We start from the raw sequence: 20,012 nt of genomic DNA, 5'->3' as shown, positions 1-20,012 counted from the left end.
CAGCCGTCGTTCCGCGGCGCGGCGCTGAGCCGCCCTCGGTGCCCGTCGGCAGCGCGGGCGGGCGGGTCGCTGCCGCGCTGGGGCCGGCGCTGCCGTGAAAGGCTGGTACGGGGCACCGAGCCCCTGAATATGTAACAGCCCCGCGATTATTGTCTCTCTTTTACTATTCTCTGTGTTACACAAGTTAGTAGACAAATGCTAACCACACATGAATATCAATCAGATGCCATAAAAGAGCAGCTGCAATGCCTCATAAATGGTTTAATCCTGTTACTGGTGAAATAGCCATGACTTCTCCATTCCTTCAGCACTGAGTCATTTCAGATGGGAGGAATGGAAATTAATTTTGCTCTACCTTTGAAACSTGTGATCGCCTGTGGCAAATCTCTAGTGCGGGAGGATGTGCAGTCTTTAAAGTTTTATTTACACAGAAATAATGACGGAGAGTTGAGTTTTTACATCCCATTTTTACAACGTAAAGTGTGTTTATAAGCCTTTTTGCTTGATGGGGAAAAATAATCTGCAAATAAAGCCTGCTATGTGCTGTATTATGGGATGTCTAGCTTTAAGTGAAAGCTAATATACTGGATTTCTTGCCAGCTCGGCCCATTAAACAAGAATAGGATCTGAATGTATAAAAATCAAATCGTGGTGATGCCCCTAACAGCTTCGCACATATGTATAAGCACTAGGTTTAGTGTGATGGCTTAGGGATTAATGAAGTGCGGTTTAATTAAATAATTGGTCAATAGAGAAAGGACAGCAAAATGAATGCCTGCAGGAAATAATTGGGATCTCGCATTGCCAAACTTAAACATTTAGGTAAACAAAACAATTAAAGCTTCATCAAGCATTGTTAGACCAGTCAGCAGCATAAAGATTGTTGGCACAACAGAAATCCCTGCGTTCCTCTGATTTATTTACACACTCAGGGGAATGCACGGTCTGTTATCAGTGTGAATCTGATCAGCAGAAGTCAGCTGCAGAGGTAAAGAGGTAATAGATAGGCTTAGCTGTGTTTGTGATCATCGAGCACCCCCTCCCTGCGTGGTACGTGTGCATTTAGACTTGCCATTTCCTTGTTTTAAAGGTTCTTAACAACATCTGCTGGAGAGTCTTCATAAAATGTGTTAATTTATGAGGCACATAAGGTTATATGAGAGAGCTGTTCAACTGGGTGGCATTTTCATGCTTAGGCAATTAGCTTTTTGGAACAAGAGTATTTGTCCAATATTTGCTTTTCCAGATAAACTGTATTATTTATTCATCCTATTATTTCTGTTGCAGTTATTGGATTTTTCCCCTTTTAAATGCTGCTACCATAATAATAAGAGGAGCAGACTCATGACTTTCAAATGTGTATTTCTGACTGTGGTACAATTTAATGTGTTTCCCTAGGAAATACTGAGATGCCTAGCGCTGTGTATGCATGTATTCATCTGTGGGGCATTCATTATGGTTATGTTGGCCCCCACGGAAAAATGAGCCATAGTCACTTCGAGCAGAGCATACAGAGTTAATGCAAGGTGCTGTCATATTTTTTTATTATTTTCTGAGGTAGTATTTTATGGTAACTTTCTTCCTCCAGTGTTTTGTAGAAGGCAAACAAGGCACTTAATCAGTTGATTCTTTTGGCAGGTGGGAAGCAAAGAGGGAAAGGAAGGCAGAGAAAAAAATAAGCTTGCAGTAAAAAAAAGGTCAAAAAGGATGATTTCTCTTTGCAAAACACAGTGGTTCTCTAGAAGGTGAAAGCATTTCCCAGCAGAAGGGTGTGTGTGTGTAGTGGGGGAGTGAGGAATAGGAGGTAGTTGGAGAAAAGATTTCAAGTTATCAGGTATTATCAAGAGATAGTCAAAATACTAGCAGTTTGGATAAAGCATTAATAAACAAGCAGCCTTTGGAGTGTGATAGAATAGAGCTTGCCAGCTAGGACTGCTTCTGGGTTTGCTTTATTTACTGCTATGGAAAATGAACTGGGAAAAATCCGCTATTCATTTTGAATTTTCATTACAGGGACCAAATTAAATCACTTTTAAAATCCTTATTACATATGGAAATGAATTCAGGTACCCTTTTCAATTTACAGATTTTAACATCTTCATCTTTCTCTTCTTCAGGCTGGACTTTATTCCTCGTAACTAAATATCAGCAATTAAAAAGACTAGTGAAACACAGAGGCATTTTCCCTTCCCTTTATTTTACATGTTTGACCTGAAAACATTAAACATATGAAAATAAGCTAAAGACCATATAGTGCCACAAGACCCAATACATGACGTAATGTGCATGACTAAGAAGCCTACATGGAGACGGGGCCAAGCCCTCTGGGTCTCTTAATGTTTATTTAGCAAGGCAAAGTTTGGGATGCTTTTTGCTATTCATTTCGCTTCTGTCCCCCAGAATTGCAGAGTACTCCTATGGGCATCAAAAGAAATCAAGCAAGAAGAAGAAAATCAGCAAGAATGATATCCGTCTGGTGCCGCGGGACGTGGAAGAGACGGATAAAATGAACGTTGTGAGCTGCTCCTCGCTCACGTCATCCCTCAACTACTTCGACTATCATCAGCAGACCCTGCCGCTGGGCTGCCGTCGGTCGGAGAGCACCTTCCTCAACGTGGAGAACCAGAACAGCAGGAACGCTGGCTCCAACCACATCTACCACCACACCTTCACGGGGCAGAGCCCGCAGCAGCCCGACCTCATCATCAACGGGATGCCGCTGCCGGAGGTGAGTGCGGATGGGCACAGCCCCGGGGCGCACCAGGTCCTCCTCGCTCGCGCGTGGGAGTTGTGTGCAAGTGCGTGCGGGAGGGCGGCCGGGCCGGGGCCGGGGCCGGGGCCGGGGCCGAGGCGGTGTCCTGCAGGCCTTGCGGCATCTGCTTACGTGAGGCATCAATACTAAATGCAGGCACCGTGCAGCCTCGTGTTTGCACAGTACTGTCTCATGCATGTTTGGCGGTGTCGTTTCATCCAGGCATTAAGCGTTGCAGAAACAACTTGTTGAACGTGCAAGCAGGGTGTTTTCAGTGTGTCGCAGGTACAGGGCTCGGATAGCCCGTGCTGAGGGCGTGATGGATTATGTGCAGCAAGGATGGGCCGTGAAGCCAGAGGCGCAGGTGTACGTATGTCCACATCCAGCTTTCTGGTGGAAGGAATGGGCACAGTAATTAATGACTTCTTTAAGATTCTGGGTGATCCTGACACTTGCTCGTGGGTGGCAGTTTTACCCACCAGATGCTTCAGGAGTCATCAGAAGTGCCCAGGTGAGCGATGCCAGGCCGGGCTGTGTCTCTACTCCTAGGAGACTGGACTTGTTTGTTTTAGAAGTGGATTTTGAGTGTGGTGGCTCTCAAGGGAAGAGCAGCCTGGACAATCGTTAAATTCACAGAAGTRTTTTAAAAATGTTTTTAACTTTGGTAGCCATAGCTCTGGAGGCATCAGATCATGTTGGGAATATAGAAAATATAAGATGCCCTAGTGTTACTGACCACGTATCCAGCCTCGGTGTGGCCAGTGTAGCGCTTGCCTTGGAGCATGATGAGTGCTGCTGACCAGCATGGAAGGGATGTGCAGTGCCTGTAGGCAGGAGAGGAAGGCACAGCTCTGATCCATGCCATTCTCATCAGGTTCTTCTAATTTATCAGCTCATCCTGTATATCACAGGCATCATTTAATGTTGCTTGTTTGTCTCTCTTTGAATTATTGTTTGGTATTAAGCAAAACAATCAAAGGTTTGTCATGTTTCCTGCTTTGAACAGAATAACAAAGCCGAAAAAGCAGCTAAAATATTTATGGCGTGCTCTGTTTTGTGTTCAGTGTATGGTGTAAATGCAAAACGATGCCGTTGAAAACATGGAGCTGCTTCAGATTTATACTTAGGCTGTGGCGAGCAGAGCCCAGCCCTCAGAGAATGTCTGCAGGGCTGCCGGAAACAGCTGATGCTGGTGGCCCTGATCCTGCAGTATTTGTAAAGGCAAAATACTGATTGAACTCTGATGCTTTAGGCTCCACTGAGACTAGAGTCAGCTCCTGAGAGTTCACTTAATGGTGTCTGCATAGGGCTTGGAGCCTTCGCTTTTGAAGGGCTCCCAGGTAGAGCGTGTTGGTAGTGTAGAGACGAGGTGCAGCTTTGAAACGCCAGATGATCAGGAGGTGGTTGTCTGGATCTTCGTGACAGATCGTGGGCACTTCTCCTTCTTCTGCACAGGCTGCATCTCCAGTCTGTCCGGCCCTGGCATTTCCAGACTTGTTGTCTTCCAGCTTTGCGTTTTCAAGGTTACCCACTTAGATGCTGTGCGGAGGCAACTTCTGCATCAGTGCACAAGCACAGAGCCAACACCAAATGTAGCCGCCTGTAGCTGTGGGGGGTGAGAGCCTACATGCGTTTAGGAGGGTACACCGCAAGTAATAGAGCACTGATCCGGAGAATTAAAGCTCGATTTAACTTACGGTGTTAGAAGAAAAGCTGTAATAGAGTTTCTTAGCAGTAACRGAATTGACCTGGCTATAAGAACTTGCATATTCTACTCAAACGTACCCAGACATAGACCTGAGTAGGAYCTCCTGATCCCAAGAGCCATCAAGACGGGGAGAGGCAGGGACTCTGCATCGGAGTCTGGATCTCAACAGGTTGGCTCGAGGCTGTTTCTCATCAACTATGGCAGAAGAACGATGAACAAAGGCRTTTGTTCCTCGCACTCCTGCCCCAGGCAGGCTGCAGGTGGAAGCACTATCCATCATTCATTTATTGGGAGATTCCCTCCGATGCTCAGGGTTGCCAGTGCACTTTGCTGAGTGGCCTTTGGGGTCCAGGGTGTCCTACTGCTCAGATCACACATCTAAGGTTGTGTGCGAGTGAAAGCTTTTAGCCTGCTGGCGGCAGTGATCCGTGAGTAATTCCTGTCTTCGTGGCACTGAGAACTGAGCTGTTTGGAGAGGGCTCTCAGGAGTGGTGTTGGCTGGTGCCTTTTTAAGGGCACTGCCATGCTGTGGCAGACTCTATACACTGCGCCGTGGAGCACCACTGTCAGCCTGTGATTCAGTGATACAGACAAAATTCAGTCGTAAAATCCATCACACGTTGGCATTAACTAGAGGCGTGTGCAGGCAGCTGGWGTCTGTGGTTCTGGGGAAGAAGGAAAGATCATCGGAAACATCATAGCTCATCTGATAAAGTTAATAGACAGTTGCAGGCAGAATGTATTGCAGTGCRCGTTTCTCCTGGTGCAGCGGTTAAGCCTGAGGGTCTGGCTTAAAACCCCAGTGCGTGGTGCACCTTTTTCTGCCGGGGGCCAGGACATGTGTGGAGGGGAAGGGTGTTGCCTTTCCCTGGACCTCCGGCTTGCCCCTTTCCCCCACCGCTTCCTGCAGGCAGGATGCGCTATGAGGCACCGAGCCATGGCCTGGTGGAGGAAACTTGCCTATTGTAGCAAATGCCATGTTTTGCCTCCCTGGAGCGTTAGCTTCAAATCCGCTCTCTCAGCAGCGCGGCGAGCACGCAGGAGGAGCAGTTAAAAGCTTTCCAGTTCTGCTAAGAGGACCAGCAGCTCTCCAGATAGTGGGTGGTCTCAGAGGGCCCCATCCAAAACCCATTAGGTAACTGGGAGATTTTCCACTGACATCACTGGCTTTTGGAGCCGTTCCTGCGTGCGCGGCAGGGCTCCAGCCCCGAGGATACCTCTCTGCCAGGGCCGTCTCTTTTGTTTGTTTGCTAATTTGTCCCCTCCAAGGAGATGCTTGCAGCTGCAGTGCTGGCAGCGTCACCATCTCTGCACATTTAGGGATGAAGTTTGGAGCGAGGTGTGCTCAGCCAGCGAGGAGCCAGCGGCCGGTGCCCGTGGGGTGGAAAATCCTACCCGACATCCCCGTGGCAGCCAAGTCCCATCTGTCCTGCYGCTGGGGGGACCGGAGCGAAGCCCTTGGCAGGACGAGGACGGAGTCACGGAGCGGAGCGTGTGCCCGGGGGAGAGACTGCGCTCCTTGCTCTTTGCTGTGCCGAGGGTCTCTGCAGATGGTACAGCCAGGCTGGTTTGCTTAGTCCCTAGAGCCATTTTCTGCAAAAGGACAGTGTCAGGGCAAGGAGAGGAGAGGAGACATCAACTGGAAGCAGCTTGGAGGCTTGGAATCTTTTTTTTTTTTTTTTTTCTTTTTTTAGGGAAAGGTTTTTTGTTGCTTTGATTTTTTTTTAATTTCTTTTCCAAATGCTAAAAGACAAGTTTTCAGGATGGTGTTCTGGATTCAGCTTCTTTCAGGAAAAACTAAAAAATCCAGGTGGCTCCCATGGATCAAGGTGTCCTGGTGCCCTGGTCAGCAGCGGGCACCTCTGCAGCCCCTCGCGGTCGGAGTAGCACCTCATCCTGGGAAACCAGCAACCCAAAGACTATCCATGAGAGAAATGGATGAGGCTTGTTCCTGCGTAGTCCCCACCTCAGATCCCAGCTTTCTGGCTGCGAGTCGCCAGCTGCTCCCTGCCTCTGCTCCAGGCAGGCACCTGCTTGGGAAAGCACGTGTCCTTCTGCCCACGCTCCTGAGATCGCCTGGGGTCTCCTAGGAGCTTTCCGTGAATCCTGTTGCCAAAATCCTTGTGCTTCTGCTGGGGAGGAACRTCCTCGCTGCGTATCCATGGTGGTGTGCTGTTTTATTAGTAGCTGCTGTTCACTGCAATTACCTGTTCATCAAGTAGGTTATTGATACACCTCCAGGTGAAGGTGATTTGATAATATAATTGCCACCCAACTACAGAGCTTTCGGAGTCTCCAGAAAGGGGAGAAGTGATTACCTTTCCCGTTCAGCGCAGACTTGTTTCCTGCAGTGCTGGGACTTGGTCGGGGCTAGTTTGACGTATCTCAARTGATGAGGCCTCCACCATTTCCCTTAGGAGACTTAAATCTAATAGATATCAGTGTCAGGGAGATATTGCTAATGCTCCTCCGCAAAGTGACTTCTCCTTATTGCACTGACGGGAAGGCAAAGCATCGGTGGATAAAGGATAAAATACAGAGGTAAACATGCAGCTTTCAGCGTCAGTTAGCATATGATGCTTGTGCCTGGAAGTAAGTGATTGCCTCTGAAAACGAGCGCCGTCCTCGCAGACGGGGGCTTCGCGTTGCCTTGATATGTAGCTGGTCTTTAATGTGAGGCTCATTTACTTTAACAGTCAGGAACCTTGAAATAAAAGTCCCCGAGGAGGAGTTGTTTGCGGAGAGCGCGGCTCTCCGGGAGACGTCTCTGCGYGCCGCGGCGGCGGCGGCGGCGGCAGGTCTCCGCGCCGGCTGGGTGGGACGGCAGCCGTGCCCGCTGCCCGCCTTGCAGCGGCGTCTGCGGGGGGGTCAGGCTGACTCGGGGGATGCGAACGGGAGTTGGGGAGACGACGCCGGGGAAGCTTTTCCTTCGCGCGCGGGCTCTCGCTGCCGGCCAGCAGGAGAGCACCGGGGGGGCTTTTTCCAGCGTGATTTATGCCCCTGCTTCGTTTTGGCCCTTCCCGGCCCTGCCCGGGACCTCACCGCCTCGGGGCCCGGCGGCTCGGCGTGGTTTTGGCTGCAGGCAGCGATGGCACGAAGAGTTTGCGAGCGCYTCTGCTGCGTGTGGCTGCCAGCACGAGGTTTGGCCCCGTTTAGCATTTTTGACTGGTTTTGCAGGGGGGAGAGTGGGACATGTTGGAGCCGAAAGGGCATTGCCRGTCGGATTTTTTTTGCTGCTGCTGAGTGCTTTCTTTTTCTCCTGCTGAGCCGGAGGAGAAGTCAGCTTTGAAACCGAAAGGGCTCTTCGTCAGGTTTTGCGTGTAGATTACTGGAAGTTGTAYCGGGAGATTAAAAAGCAAAATTAAGAGGAGCCACTAAGCAGCTTCTGTGCTACAAATGCCTGTTGCCTCGGGGCGGTGTGGAAACCCGTCTGCACGGGGAAGGTTTTAYGATCCGGGGGACGCCGTCCGCACGCAGAGTCGCCACCCGCGCGTCTGGGCGTTGTGTGCCCAGATTTTGACTTTGTGTTTTTAAAAGGCAAGAGGTGTTTGGGACATTGCATATTCAAGCGTGGAGCGAAATCTGGTGTTTGGGACTGGCTTGCTTTGGCTTTGCTCCAGGTGGTACCAGATGGCCCCAACCTCGCTGTGACAGCAGAAGGTAAGAGCTGCAGCAGCATTGCCAGTGCGCTGGCAAATTGGGTATTTTAGAGTTGCAAATGAGTTAGAGCCTTGCTTTGATATGGTCTGAAATGCGCTGGAGGGAGAAGGTGGGACGCGGAGGGCTTCAGGCCRCTGGGCAGCATTAGGGGCCGGGCTGCCAGGTGGGACCAGGGCACCAGCGGGACCTCCCGTGGGGCTGGGCACAGGTCGGGGTGCCCCGAAATCCCCCGAAATCGCAGAGTYGGTGCGGCCCCACGCGGGGTCCCGCCCCGCGCCGGCAGCCACCGCCAATGGGATTAGGAATTACGGAGTTTAGCGCTAATCCGGGTCAAATCCTCCGGCCACGATCCACTCAGGAATAATCCTTGCTCACACTGATTTCGCTGGGGCTTCTCATAGCAGCGCAGATTATTGGAGTGAGCAACAGTTGCAGGGTAGGAGCCCTGGCGGGTTTTGATAGCTTTTCAGTGCCTGCAGGGTGTTCTCCTCGCCACGGGAGATGGTTTCCCTAGCACAGGGAGCGGTGTTCGTTCGAGGCGGCTTTCGCCCGGGCTATCTTGCCGTGTTAGCTAAAGCACACGGCCGCAACGCACCAAGAATTTTGTTTTGTAAGAAATTAAATCAGCGTGGCTGTTCCTCTTTCTCTGTCATTTCTCTCCTTGTCAATTCTTTCTTTCCCTCCAGCTTATCCTCCTCGTCTCGGCTAGCCTTAAAAAGCCCCGAAGTGTCTGCTATAATCACATTTTGTGTGTTACGAGCAGAATGAATGTACTCGCTTTAATATGCTTGGTTTGAGGAAGTCGGTTTCTGTCCGCTATAGCAGACAATTTGTTACCAGCCGTGCCGTTGATACGGCTCTCGCGGAGCGCCCCGGACATGTCGCGATAGGTAACGCGAAAGCATTTGGCTTGCTTGGGAGCAGAACTGTGCGTAGAACTGCAAAAAAAAAAAAAAAAAAAAGATAATTTCCGACCCGGAGAAAGTTCTGTGGCGCTGAGACGTGCCAGGCAGTTGGAATCGGGCACGTTTTAAGTGGAGATAATAATTAAAGCATTATCAGCGATGATGTGCAACTAGTCGGAAGACTGACTTCACAGGAAACGTTGCCAGTCTTGTTTTCTCCTTGGGAGGTCACTGTAACTCAGCACTTTTTTGGTCTCAGATCTGTGCGGCGATGTGTAAGCACAGGTCACGTCTCTAATTAGAGCGTCTTCGTTTCTGCGAGGGCGCATCTCTGTCTCGCGGCTAATGGCAGCCTTTCTTCTCCGGGAGCCCGGCAGAGACGAGTGATGTTTCCACGATTAGATAACGGCGCGTTTTTTTTTTCCCCCCCTTCTTTTCCCCTCCCACTCTGTGGTTTTAAAAATAACGAAGGGATGGCTGGGTTTAACTACAAAACAAGGAAAAAGCTGTGCCCTTCCCAACACCCTCGCAGCCGGCCGCGGCGGTGCGGAGCGAAGGCCTCGGTGACTTTTGGGAGCGGCGCGAGCCCGCTGCCGCTCGCTCGCCGGTGCGGCAGAACCCAGACCCTCTGCGGAGCTCTTCGTCCTCCCTCCGCATATCTGCATATGCAAATGGCCACGTAATGGCAAGTCCCGGAGTCTCCCTGAGCTTATTCCTGAGCTGTTTGGTGTATCGCTGTTCGTTCTCTGACCTTTGCGAACGGTGGAGGCCAACCTTATGGAAATAAGCAGCTTTTTGTTCCGTTCTGAGGTCAGTCCAGCCAAATTACACATCTTCTAATGCAATCGCTTTGAGCTCCCAGTTTGGAAAAATTCATTTGAATACCTTGCGACAGAGATAAATACCCCGGCCCCCGTTCATGTTTAACAGCGTCTCTGCCTGGCCGCCGCGCTCGCCGCACTGCATCTCAGGCGCGCGTTTGGTTCAACGCTGCCCGCCTTTCGCGCTGATAAACGGTGTATTTGCTGGGATCCCGGCCCGGCGCAGCTCTGGCTCTCGTGCGGCGCGTTTGCCGGGAGGGCTGCGCTGCCGGCGGTGGCTCCGAGCGCTGCCGGCGCCGCGGGGCCGGGACCGCTGCCCGCGGCCGGACCTCGTGTCCCGTGCCACCGCGGGGCCGGCCGGGCACCTTTCCCTGTTCGCTTGTGTCGAGACCCGGGATGCTCCAAACAGAAATGATTATATCGCTACATATTATGCATTATATTATTTGCTTATAAGTGTTTGTACAACATAGCATGTGTCATCTGTATATATAATTATATAAATATGTAATTCCCGTATCACATATAACTATATTCCTATATCACTTCTATATCACTTCTCACTTGCTCTTACGCTATTTGTTTGTGTTTTATGGTGCAATTTTACTAAAAGTGCACAGGCTTGTTTAGTTCTGCTTTTGGTACATTTAAATTGCTGGTGTATATGTCCCAACTCTTACTCATTGAGTCTATGAAGTTCACTAATGTCAGTGAATATTTAAAGAGCAGATAAGAAATTTCATTTAAATTAGGAAGAATTTGGCTAATTTTTTTAAAAAAGTCACACAATGTGCAGCCCTTCGTATAGTGATTTCCGAATGAGCTCTTGTTGTGGCAAGTGATACGAACTCTGTGGTTTGTTTATGGGATTTCTTTTGCATGAAGCRCAGACTGCATGCACAGGAATATTTAAGGCCAAGTGCACTTCTCCTTTGAATAACCTTATGCGCATCTGCTCGGGCTCTTGGAAGAGCAGTATTTTCTTGCTGCCGTCTCCTGCAGCCCTTCCTCAGGGCTTGAGTCAGAGAAGATCCTCAGCCAGGTGCCCTTGCAGGCTCCTGTCTCCTGACTTTGGCCCTGGCTTTGACGAGCTGAAAGCATAACACAAAGTGAGTCTCTTCTGCAAAGACTTACCCTTCGGGGCCTTTATTTCGCCTTCTCTTCCCTTGCTGAGGCTGCTGGAGGTCGTGATTTGTGAGATTCGCGGAAAGGGGACTTTGCCCTCAAACGTGCATTTTTTGGACACGTTGGAGCAGGGCTCCTGGCAGCCGGGGAGGGGCAGGTGAGCTGGGGGCACCCCGCGGCCGCTGGTACCCGAACCCCCCCCCCAGGCGGCAGCTTTGGGGCTGGGACCTGTCCGAGGATGGTTGCCGGTCCCCTGCAGGGATGCCGGCGCTCTGCTCCCCGCTCCCCCGGGCCCCAGAGCCTGCAGCGGCGGCGGCTCTGCCGCACTCAGCGGGCTCCTGCTGTTAGCGAGGCAACGCTGTGTCTTGCCAAAATTTCCGCCCGCTGGAAACAGCAGAGACTTCATAGGACCGTTCCTCCTCCCACCCACCTTCCTGCCTCTGCAGAGCTTTTTTTTCCTCCAGACTCAGCCTTCAGGAGGTTTCTGGAAGACAATTCTAAGTCTCTCCAGCAATGAGGCCTCCACCTCTTCTTGGAAATTATTTCGCAATTGCACAGGCGATGGTTTGCAGTGATTTTTGTCCCTCTGATATTTCTTGACGTTCAGCCTACATTTTTCTGTTTGGGAATTCACTGCACCGCTCCTCGGTTTGCCCTTTTGGGCTAACCTAGCTGAAACCTCRCCGACTTCACTGCAAGGCAAATGATAAAGCCCTGTTATTTTTAATGTTTAGTGATTCACTTTGCCCCTTACTCCAGTATAAAAGGTTGCAGCCCAACTCATCTCTGCGCCCAAAAAGCTCCAGGTTGTCAGGGTCATTTGGGGGTTGAGGAGCCTTGAACAAAATGGGGCGTCTCGGCTGCAGAAGCGCTTTTGCCTTCCTCTCTTCTCTCCTCCCTCCCTTCTTCCCCGAGACAGTTCTCGTCCAGGCTGCCCCGCGGCGCCCGTCTCGTTGGCTGCCCGCGCGTGACCGCTCTCCCCTGGCCTGGGAACGCTTTTCGGGCGCAAACCTGGAGCTGTGCGGTGTCTGCTTCCCAGCCAGGTTGCGTATGGGGCTGCGCGTGGCCTCTGCTTAAATAAATGATTAGATATTGTTCCCAGTAGAGGCTATAGTTGAGTTCCAATCATTTTTTGTTAATTAAAATACAGGATGGTCTTATTTGTAGCACAAATAGTTGTAATCTGTGTACTTATAAGTGTAATTATAATTTAAATTAGAGCGTGCTCCGAATTGGCGATGAACGGGGTGCTCTGCATGAAGCACTACCTCTGCAGACCTGGCAGYGGTGGCAGCTGGTGAACGCGGCTTTGGCCTCGGTCCCTCCGAGCCCAAAGTCCCGTTGCCCTCAGGAGTGACTTTCTGGGTTCGGCAAGGAGAGGTGGAGACCTTTAATGGCTCCAGGGGCATTTTGGGCCTGATTTCGCTGTTCCTGTTTGAGTAAAGCTTACCAGTGACACTAGTTGGAAGATTTGCCAGAGGAAAGACTGCAGTATCATTACTTCAGTATCTCAGCCTAGTTCTAGCCTAAATTTGGAACAAAGTAATGGCTTATGTCAGCTGGACAAGTGATTATTACTTAGCCTTGAAGTGACTCCCTGTTTAACACAGAATTACAGTTAGTTCTTGTCTCCTCATTAGGTTAGCGAAGGCTGCTAGTGCAGCGAGTGCTAATGCTGCAGTGGAAAAATGTGCATTACATTTATTATACTTCATATCCTTGATGGCTTATCCTCTGATGGAAATGCTCGGTACACTGCAAGTAAAAAAACCCAACAACTCTTCCTCATTAAATCCAATAAATACTGTATGGCAATGGTGGCTGGCTTCTGTATGCTGAAGCTGCACAGACGAGGTCTTTGTCTCAACGTCCTGATGGCCACAAGAGATCTGGACATGAATCCTTCATCATTCTCACGGGGCTCTTGAGCTTGTCAGATTATACCATCTTTTGTAATGGCAGGTGTATGCCACAGGGCAGGTTTTAAAATTCCTGTGTTGGTGGATTGCATTAACCCATACTAAGTCAGGTATGTAAAATTCCATTAAGCTGAAACCCTCTGGCATTTTCTCACCAATGCTAGAGATCTGCAGGSTATGCTAATGCAGTGCGTTTGCTCATCTATTAGTAGGATGATGGTTTTAAAATAATAACATTTATCTTTGGCAGTGGATCTACAATAGTGCATGCTGAGTACAATTTTGTGAAAGGCTCTGCAGATGTTGCCTCATTCAATCTGGGTCAAAAAGATTGCTTAGAATCATAAAGGTTAGAAAGAGATCAAATATTTCTGCTTTTTTATTGCTGAATAATGTACTCAGGAAAATATCATTCACCATTATTAGACTAAATGAGTACAGAAAACACAGGGCTCGATAGTCATTTCTCAATATTGGCTGATTTTACTGTTTTTATAATGTAGCTAAATTCGCTGTTATTGATTCTGGCATTGATTATTGATCTGGGAATCTAAATGTATGTGCTGGTGTGAGCGTACTGGAGTTTAACAAGCACAGAATGAGACTTCTGCGTCTCTCTGCCGTGCTCGGTGCTGGGCAGCACACCAGCGGAGCGGGTTCGTGCTGCCTTTGGGGCACGGCTCTGCTTTGCACCGGGATGTGTGAGGCCCCGTGCTGGCATACCTAGGTGGTATGGGCAGTGTGTGTACATCCTGCTATGCTGGACAGTCTGGTGGAAAATAACCAGGMTGGTGTTTCGGTGTTACTGAGCTCTATTTTCGAACCCTATGAATACGAATGAAAATTGCACTTCTGTCTGTCTTTTGACACAGACCAAGAGCAAACCCTGTGCCCAGACGTGCTGGGATGCCCTAACTCTGATCCGGGTTTGGTGCTCGTCCTCTGTAGCTCCAGTCACCTGCTCAGTCTGAACTTTTCATATTCAGATTCACATCTGGATGTTTTGGCATGGACCCAGCTTCAGTGACATTTAGTAATAAAATTTACATGGCTGTTGATTTAAAAACAAAATCCAAACCTGCCTGCCCAGGAAGATACCTTCCCCAAAATTTACAAACAGTTCCTGGCCTTTCCTGTTTCCTCTATATCCCCCAGCGCTGTGGCTGCACCCCATTTTTGGGAAGAATACTGTATTTTGGCGRAGATCCTTCCCTATGCATGGGCTTACAGCAGGACTGAGGTTAATGAGAGACACCAAGGCCGTGGCGCAGCTGCCTTCCCCGTGGCCCATCTGCCGGGCTTTGCAGCTGAGGTCCTTAGGGTTAGGGGCTGCTGCAGGCCCCACTGAGGCAGCCGGGAGCACCAAGCCTTGCATCATCGCTCCCTGGAAGCGGGAGCTGCAGGCTCCTGCTTGTCTGGTGCTTGCTTAGCTGGAAGATGAATTCCTTTGTTAAAAAATAGACGAATTTTGGAGTGTGTTCATCTCTTGTTCTCCACACTTAGTTGTTGTCAGCATTAATATGCCATTAACACATGCTCATTAGGAGGTGAGTGATTATACCCTGTAGAGTATATGGGGGAAATCTTCATTAGGCACTAACATATTGAACCARGCTGCAAACTTCACGTGGGAAAACTCTGGAAAGGTTCCGCATGGCATTAGGTTTCTGTAATTCCTCTGCGCTGGTCTGAGGAAAGCGCTGTGTTTCCTAGCCCGTTCTCTTGGCCGGGGCTGTGACYGGTGAGCACCGCGAGGCTGTGGCGCTCCTGGGGATGGCCGCCCCCAGCTCGCTCCGGGAGGAGGCTTTCTCCAACTTCACCCTGAAATCCTTCTTGGGACCTAAAATCGTGTTGTGTCGGTTGTCTGCCCTCAGAACGAAGGCGGTCCGATCGGCGCTGACTTTGGCGCGCGGAGAAGGCTCGCCCGTTCTCCGCGGCCGTACGGGCTCGCCGGGGTTCCTGCGGTGCCACCGGGGTTTGTCCGTCGAGCCGGGAGACGCTCCCGGGGCAGACCTGCTGAGCAGATCYGTGCCGTTACTGCGTGTTTGCCTTTCACGCCGTAGCCGCGTTTTAAGCGTTCGCGCGGCCTCGGAGCCGCCSGTCGGAAGCCGTAGCCGGCCGCGCGGGACGCGGCGATCGCTCGCCCCGGCGGTGGCTGCCGCGGAGCACGGTGCTGCTCCCTGGTTTGCTCCCTCGCGCGGCAGCCTGAAGGCAATCAATAAGAATAATTACGAGTTCGGGTGGGGGTGAGGGAGCAGAGTGCTGGAGGAGACGAATATTCAAAGATTAGGACCCTGTTTACGTGCAGATGTCTCTCGTGATGGGTAACAGGGGATGGACAATAAAGACCRCATGCGGTGTTTAAGCGGAAGGTATTCTGAATTCGATGGTTTCATGGATTTCCATGGTGCTGACAGCTGTCCTCAGCGATTTTGCAGGTGGTGGGGGCATTGCAAGCCGAGTCCCTCCCCTCGGGGTCTGGGAAGGGAGGGAAAGCGTCCTGGTGCAGCCGGAGGGAGGAGTTACGTGCATCAGTGTTCACCTACAAATCTCAGCAAAGCAAAAAATGGTATTTGGCAGGCCTGGATTTGATGTTGTGGAGGTGAATGAAAGCAGAACCACATGAAAAGTTCAGGAAGGCACGGAGGGAGGTGGCCCTTTCTTCTCGTGCCGGTAATAGCCTCAGAAGCACGACGGCCCGGGTGCATGAAACGTTTTCCACCCAGCACGTCCCTGTGAAGTGGCCGGCCGTGCAAGCGGCGGCACGCTCGCGCCGCTGGAAGCCTCGCGGATCCCCCTCTCCTCCGCGCGTCTTCGTGGTTCCTTTCAGAGCCCCTTTTTTACTTTTGTGTTTGGATGTTGCAAATTAATGAGGCTTTGAAGTCTGTGTTCAGTCGGGGTCGGTTCTGAACTCGCCCCTTGGTAATTTGGCTCTTTGTGGGCCTCTGTGGGCCAGATCCAGCCTCCCTTCATCTTCTAAGGCAGCCAGGCACAGCAGTGATGAAGCGTAGTAACAACCTGGGCGACTTTCTCCTGGCACGCGACAGARGCGCCTCCAGCTCTTCTCCCGAGTCCGAATGACTCCCGGCGGCCGGTTTGCTTACCCAGGCGACCGCGCGCTCCTGGCGCCGCGCGCCCCGCCGCAGAGGGTGCCCGGCGCCGTGCACGCCGTGCCGCGGAGCGGAGGGAGGGCCCGCGGCACGTTCGCCGTGCGCCCGTGGGATTTGTGTGCCTTCTCGGGGGGGGGGGGTGGCTTCACGCCCCCAGGGAGGGGTAGGAGCAGGCTGAGCGCGCGCAGCTCCCGCTGCTTAAAATCGTGCGGCACGAGGAACATCTCGTTTCACGCTGATTTGGGGGTTGTGAGTGGCAACGTAATGGCAGTTAACGTGTGCAAGACCTAGCTGCGGTAGCAGCTTCGGGGGGGGGCTGGCGCGGTGCCTGTGGGGATAGCCGGGGCCCGAGGGATGTGCCGTGGCCGCATGTCGCTGTGCGGGCGCCGCACGGGAGGGGAGCTGTTGTTGGGTTTTCTCCCTGGAGGGGTGGATGCAGAGAGGGCTGACAGTGCCCACCTGCGGCGCTCATGGACTTCGGTAAGTGGTCAGCCTGGGCTCCATGGCTTTGGGAGAGGTTATACCTGGCCTCCCTTCGATGTTAATCCTGAAACCTAATAATGGGATACTCTCCAAAAACAGAGAGATGAACCGTTGTTATGTCTGTCGTTGCCAGCGAGCAAAACGAAACGGAGTGGTGAAGCATCAACATATGGCTGATCAGCCTTGGAAATTTTTCTGTGTCTGTCACTGTCTTGGTTAGAAAATCTTGTGGTTCATGGCTGTGGTCTGTCTTTGATTTGTTCTCAACACCACTTCAGCAACAGTGGCGTGTCCCAGAATCGGGAAATTAGTCTTTAAGCTGTGCTGGGAGCAGGGAAGTCGCGTGGTCTGTTTTGGGGTGATTGTTCCTGGTTCTGGCAGTTTGCTGGGGGGCTGGAAGGACGTTTGGATGGAGTTGCAGGCACTGGCGTGGCTTCTGCCGCTGCTGCCGGGAGCAGGACGGGACCGCGCGCGAGGAGCCGTAGCTAATGGCCGGCACAGCCTAATCTCATTGCATGGTAAAGGAGATTTACTGTCACAGAAAAATGAAGGGAAGAATTTTATAACCCTTTTCAGAGGATGTTTTGATGGGCAGGTGCCCTGTGACAGCGGATGTAATTTCAGCTAAGCAGTAAGATATGGATTAAGATTTGCTTCTTGATCAGGCGGGATGCCTGCCGATGAAGGTCAGCCGGGAGGCGTTGCCCCAGGCGCGTGTTGCTGCTGCGCTTGGTGTTGCTGAGTGCCAGCAAACCCGCGTGCCCCCGCRGCGGGAGCGGCGCCCCGGGGCCCCCGGCCCGGCTTTGCATTTCGCTTTTGTAACCGTCTGCAGCATTGCAAACCAGCGGATATCYCTCCTCCATCTCCAGTTCGCGCCGGTGCTGGGTAAGATCCCTTTCTAAGTCATGCCGTTTAATTAAATGGTTTAGAGTTGTGGTCACTTGTCATTCACCCAACTTTTAATTGGTCCACTTTATATCTCATCTAATATTGATGACTCTTTCCCTCGAACCCTGCTGGTCTTTCTGCAGGCGCAGGAACCATAGGTTTCTCTGGCTGGCTCCAATCTAATCATATCTCGCCACGTTGARAACGTGATTGTGTATGTTTGCTAGACGCTGTGTGATTCATATAATCACCATGCAAAACGCATCATTCATAAATTGTTTAGCGCGACCTTTTGTACAGTAGCACTAATTATTATTATCACAGAAGCCCAGTAAACTAGACTAGTAATTATCAGGGATTTATTTGAATGGACAGCTAAGCTATTCTTGGCAAGTTAGTCAAAGCAGTTGTCATGACAGCCACACAAATGTGTCTTATGAATTGGGTTAATTAGGGTAATTAATAACTGTTGTTTTGCCCTTTTTAACAAGGTATTGCCTAGGCAGTATCAAAAAATAGAAATTGTACCTAGCAGATATGTTCTTTTTCTAGCAGTAACCTTCAAACCACAAAATCAAAGTAGTAAATACCTGTTGGATTGTCACTTCGCAAATAAAACTGTCATACTTTTCTTGCACAAAAACCATTGAGGAAGAGGATATATTCTGATCTTACTGCTGAACTTTCACTGCTGTGTAGTGCTACAGAGATTTGTCATCATCATTATTAATATTATTATTATTTATTTTAATGCAGTGCTGTTCTAAGCCTTAGCTGTAGACCACGTGTCCATTGGGCAAGGCTCCCTATGAACAAGCACTTCCTCTGATGGAGAAGGCAACTCCAAGGTCCTCTGAGCTCAGTGGCAATCAGATGAAACTCTACCCATACCAGAACTTAAAGCCAATTTTGAAGTCAGGACCATAAATTATTGTTGTTTTGCTTGTGCATCATTTAAACCTCATCAGGATGATGTCTGGTGCCAGATCTCCAAGTTCCTGCTCAGGCAGAGCATCTGTTTCTTTCAAAAGAAGTGTTTTGCTGAATAAATGATTTTGGTTTTGTTGTTGTTGCTAATATTGAGTAATGGTAGCAACTGATGCTGCTAATAATGAAGTAGTGCCAAAGAGCCTCAAAAAAGCAACAGAAGCAGCCCAAGGTGTTGGGGCTGCACTCGCCTCTCGCTGTCCTTGCACGTGGCCAGCGGTGCCCGTCCAACGCCACCGGGCTCGGCGCCGCCCGGGATGGTCTCCCCGAGGGCTGGAGGATCTGCTGGCAATTATTAAAAAAGGCCCAAGATTAGAGATGTGATTCAGAAATATTACGTAAGTTTTGTAGAAAAATGACCTGAATACATGAGCAAAACCTCTGACGGGCTCTTCAGCTGCAAAAAGCCCTGTCTATTTTTATCACTTCTGGGCTTTCGAAGCCCTCTTTTAACTAAAGCTTACTTGATAACACACATCTTTTTAAAAGAAAAGAAAAATTAAGGAGGAAAAAAGGAAGGGGAAAAATATTGAAAGAAAACACCTCTATGGAGAAGGTAGAGTTTTAATGAAGAAATATTTTACACCATTCTCCTGCAGCCTTAGGGCTAATAGCCTGGAACTGGTACTTTGGCTCCTTAAAAAGCCCAACAAGACAAGCCAATTACGGACTCTGAAACATTTTTATTTTTAGTTCCTTGTAATAGCAATTCATCCTCTGCTATGGTACATTAACTGGAAGGAACAAGAAGTAGTAAGGTTTGGGCATCTTTGTAATAACTAACKGGCTGTGTTTGCCGGGTTGTCGATACCGCGGGGTGCGTTTTCCCCCTCTCTTCTGGGGGAAGGTGGGAGGGCGCCGGGCGGGAGCCGCGTGGGCTGGGTGCCGCGGCTCGCGGGCGCAGGGGAGGGTCTCGGTCCCTCCACCCGCGGCGGCGCTCCGGTCGGCGGGAGGAGAGGCCAGGCGCTTCCCGCTTCTCCGTGCAGCCTGTCTCATGACTTCAAGGTTTTGTTTTGTTTTTTTTTCCTTTTTGCAGGCTGGAGAGCTGCGTTTTCCTACCCGAGTAGGAAAAAAAAAAGTGGGGAAAACTGGTTTTGATAAATAATTTYGTTGTGAGCAAAATCCCCTGGGGGCTCCGAGCGGGAGCTGGCAGAGGCTATTCTCATTGCGAGTCTTCCCTAGCAATTACAGATAAACAATTTAAATGATAACAAGATGAGCACACGGGGCAGTGTTCGACTGAGTTTTATCATCCTCCGTTGCAGGGGAATTTTAAGCGGAGTCGGGCTGGAGCTGCCGGCGCGCAGCCTCCCGGAGGGTCTCCCGCGCTGCTGGCTCCGCGGGCRCGAGGAGCGGGGCCGGCGGCGCGGCGCGGCGCGGGGGCTGCGGAGCGGGGCCGTTCCTGCCCCTGCTCCGCCTGCCCGCTCCGCAAGGAGAGCCGGGCCCATCCTCCGGCTGCCAGCCCGGCAGCCACCCACCGGCGCCCGGGGCCGCCGGGCTGCTCCGCGCGCGGAGGAAGGGAGCAAAGCGCGGAGACGGGCGGCGCGGTGCCGGTGCTGCACCGGCTGAGCCTTGAAATCCCCCCAAAATATGGGCCGAGGCGGCGGCTTCATCTCACACCTTCATTATTTTTAACTGAGCTGCAATGATTTTT

General features: G+C 50.9%; 1 protein-coding gene across 1 annotated transcript in view; it reads left to right on the top strand.

The window, feature by feature from the left end:
- The window catches only part of PCDH19 (protocadherin 19), a 69,251-nt gene that overhangs the window by 2,842 nt on the left and 46,397 nt on the right, over positions 1–20,012 (top strand). The window contains exon 2 of the mRNA XM_085319810.1: positions 2,401–2,728. Within this exon, the coding sequence (XP_085175936.1) occupies positions 2,401–2,728 (328 nt within the window). The remainder of the gene's footprint in view (positions 1–2,400; positions 2,729–20,012) is intronic.

This window comes from Rhea americana, unplaced genomic scaffold (assembly GCF_003343005.1).
Source record: "Rhea americana isolate MKP2758 unplaced genomic scaffold, rheAme1 scaffold_6, whole genome shotgun sequence".
Lineage (NCBI taxonomy): Eukaryota > Metazoa > Chordata > Aves > Rheiformes > Rheidae > Rhea > Rhea americana.
Note: the sequence above shows the minus strand (reverse complement) of the source record. Positions and strands in the feature narration are given on the sequence as shown.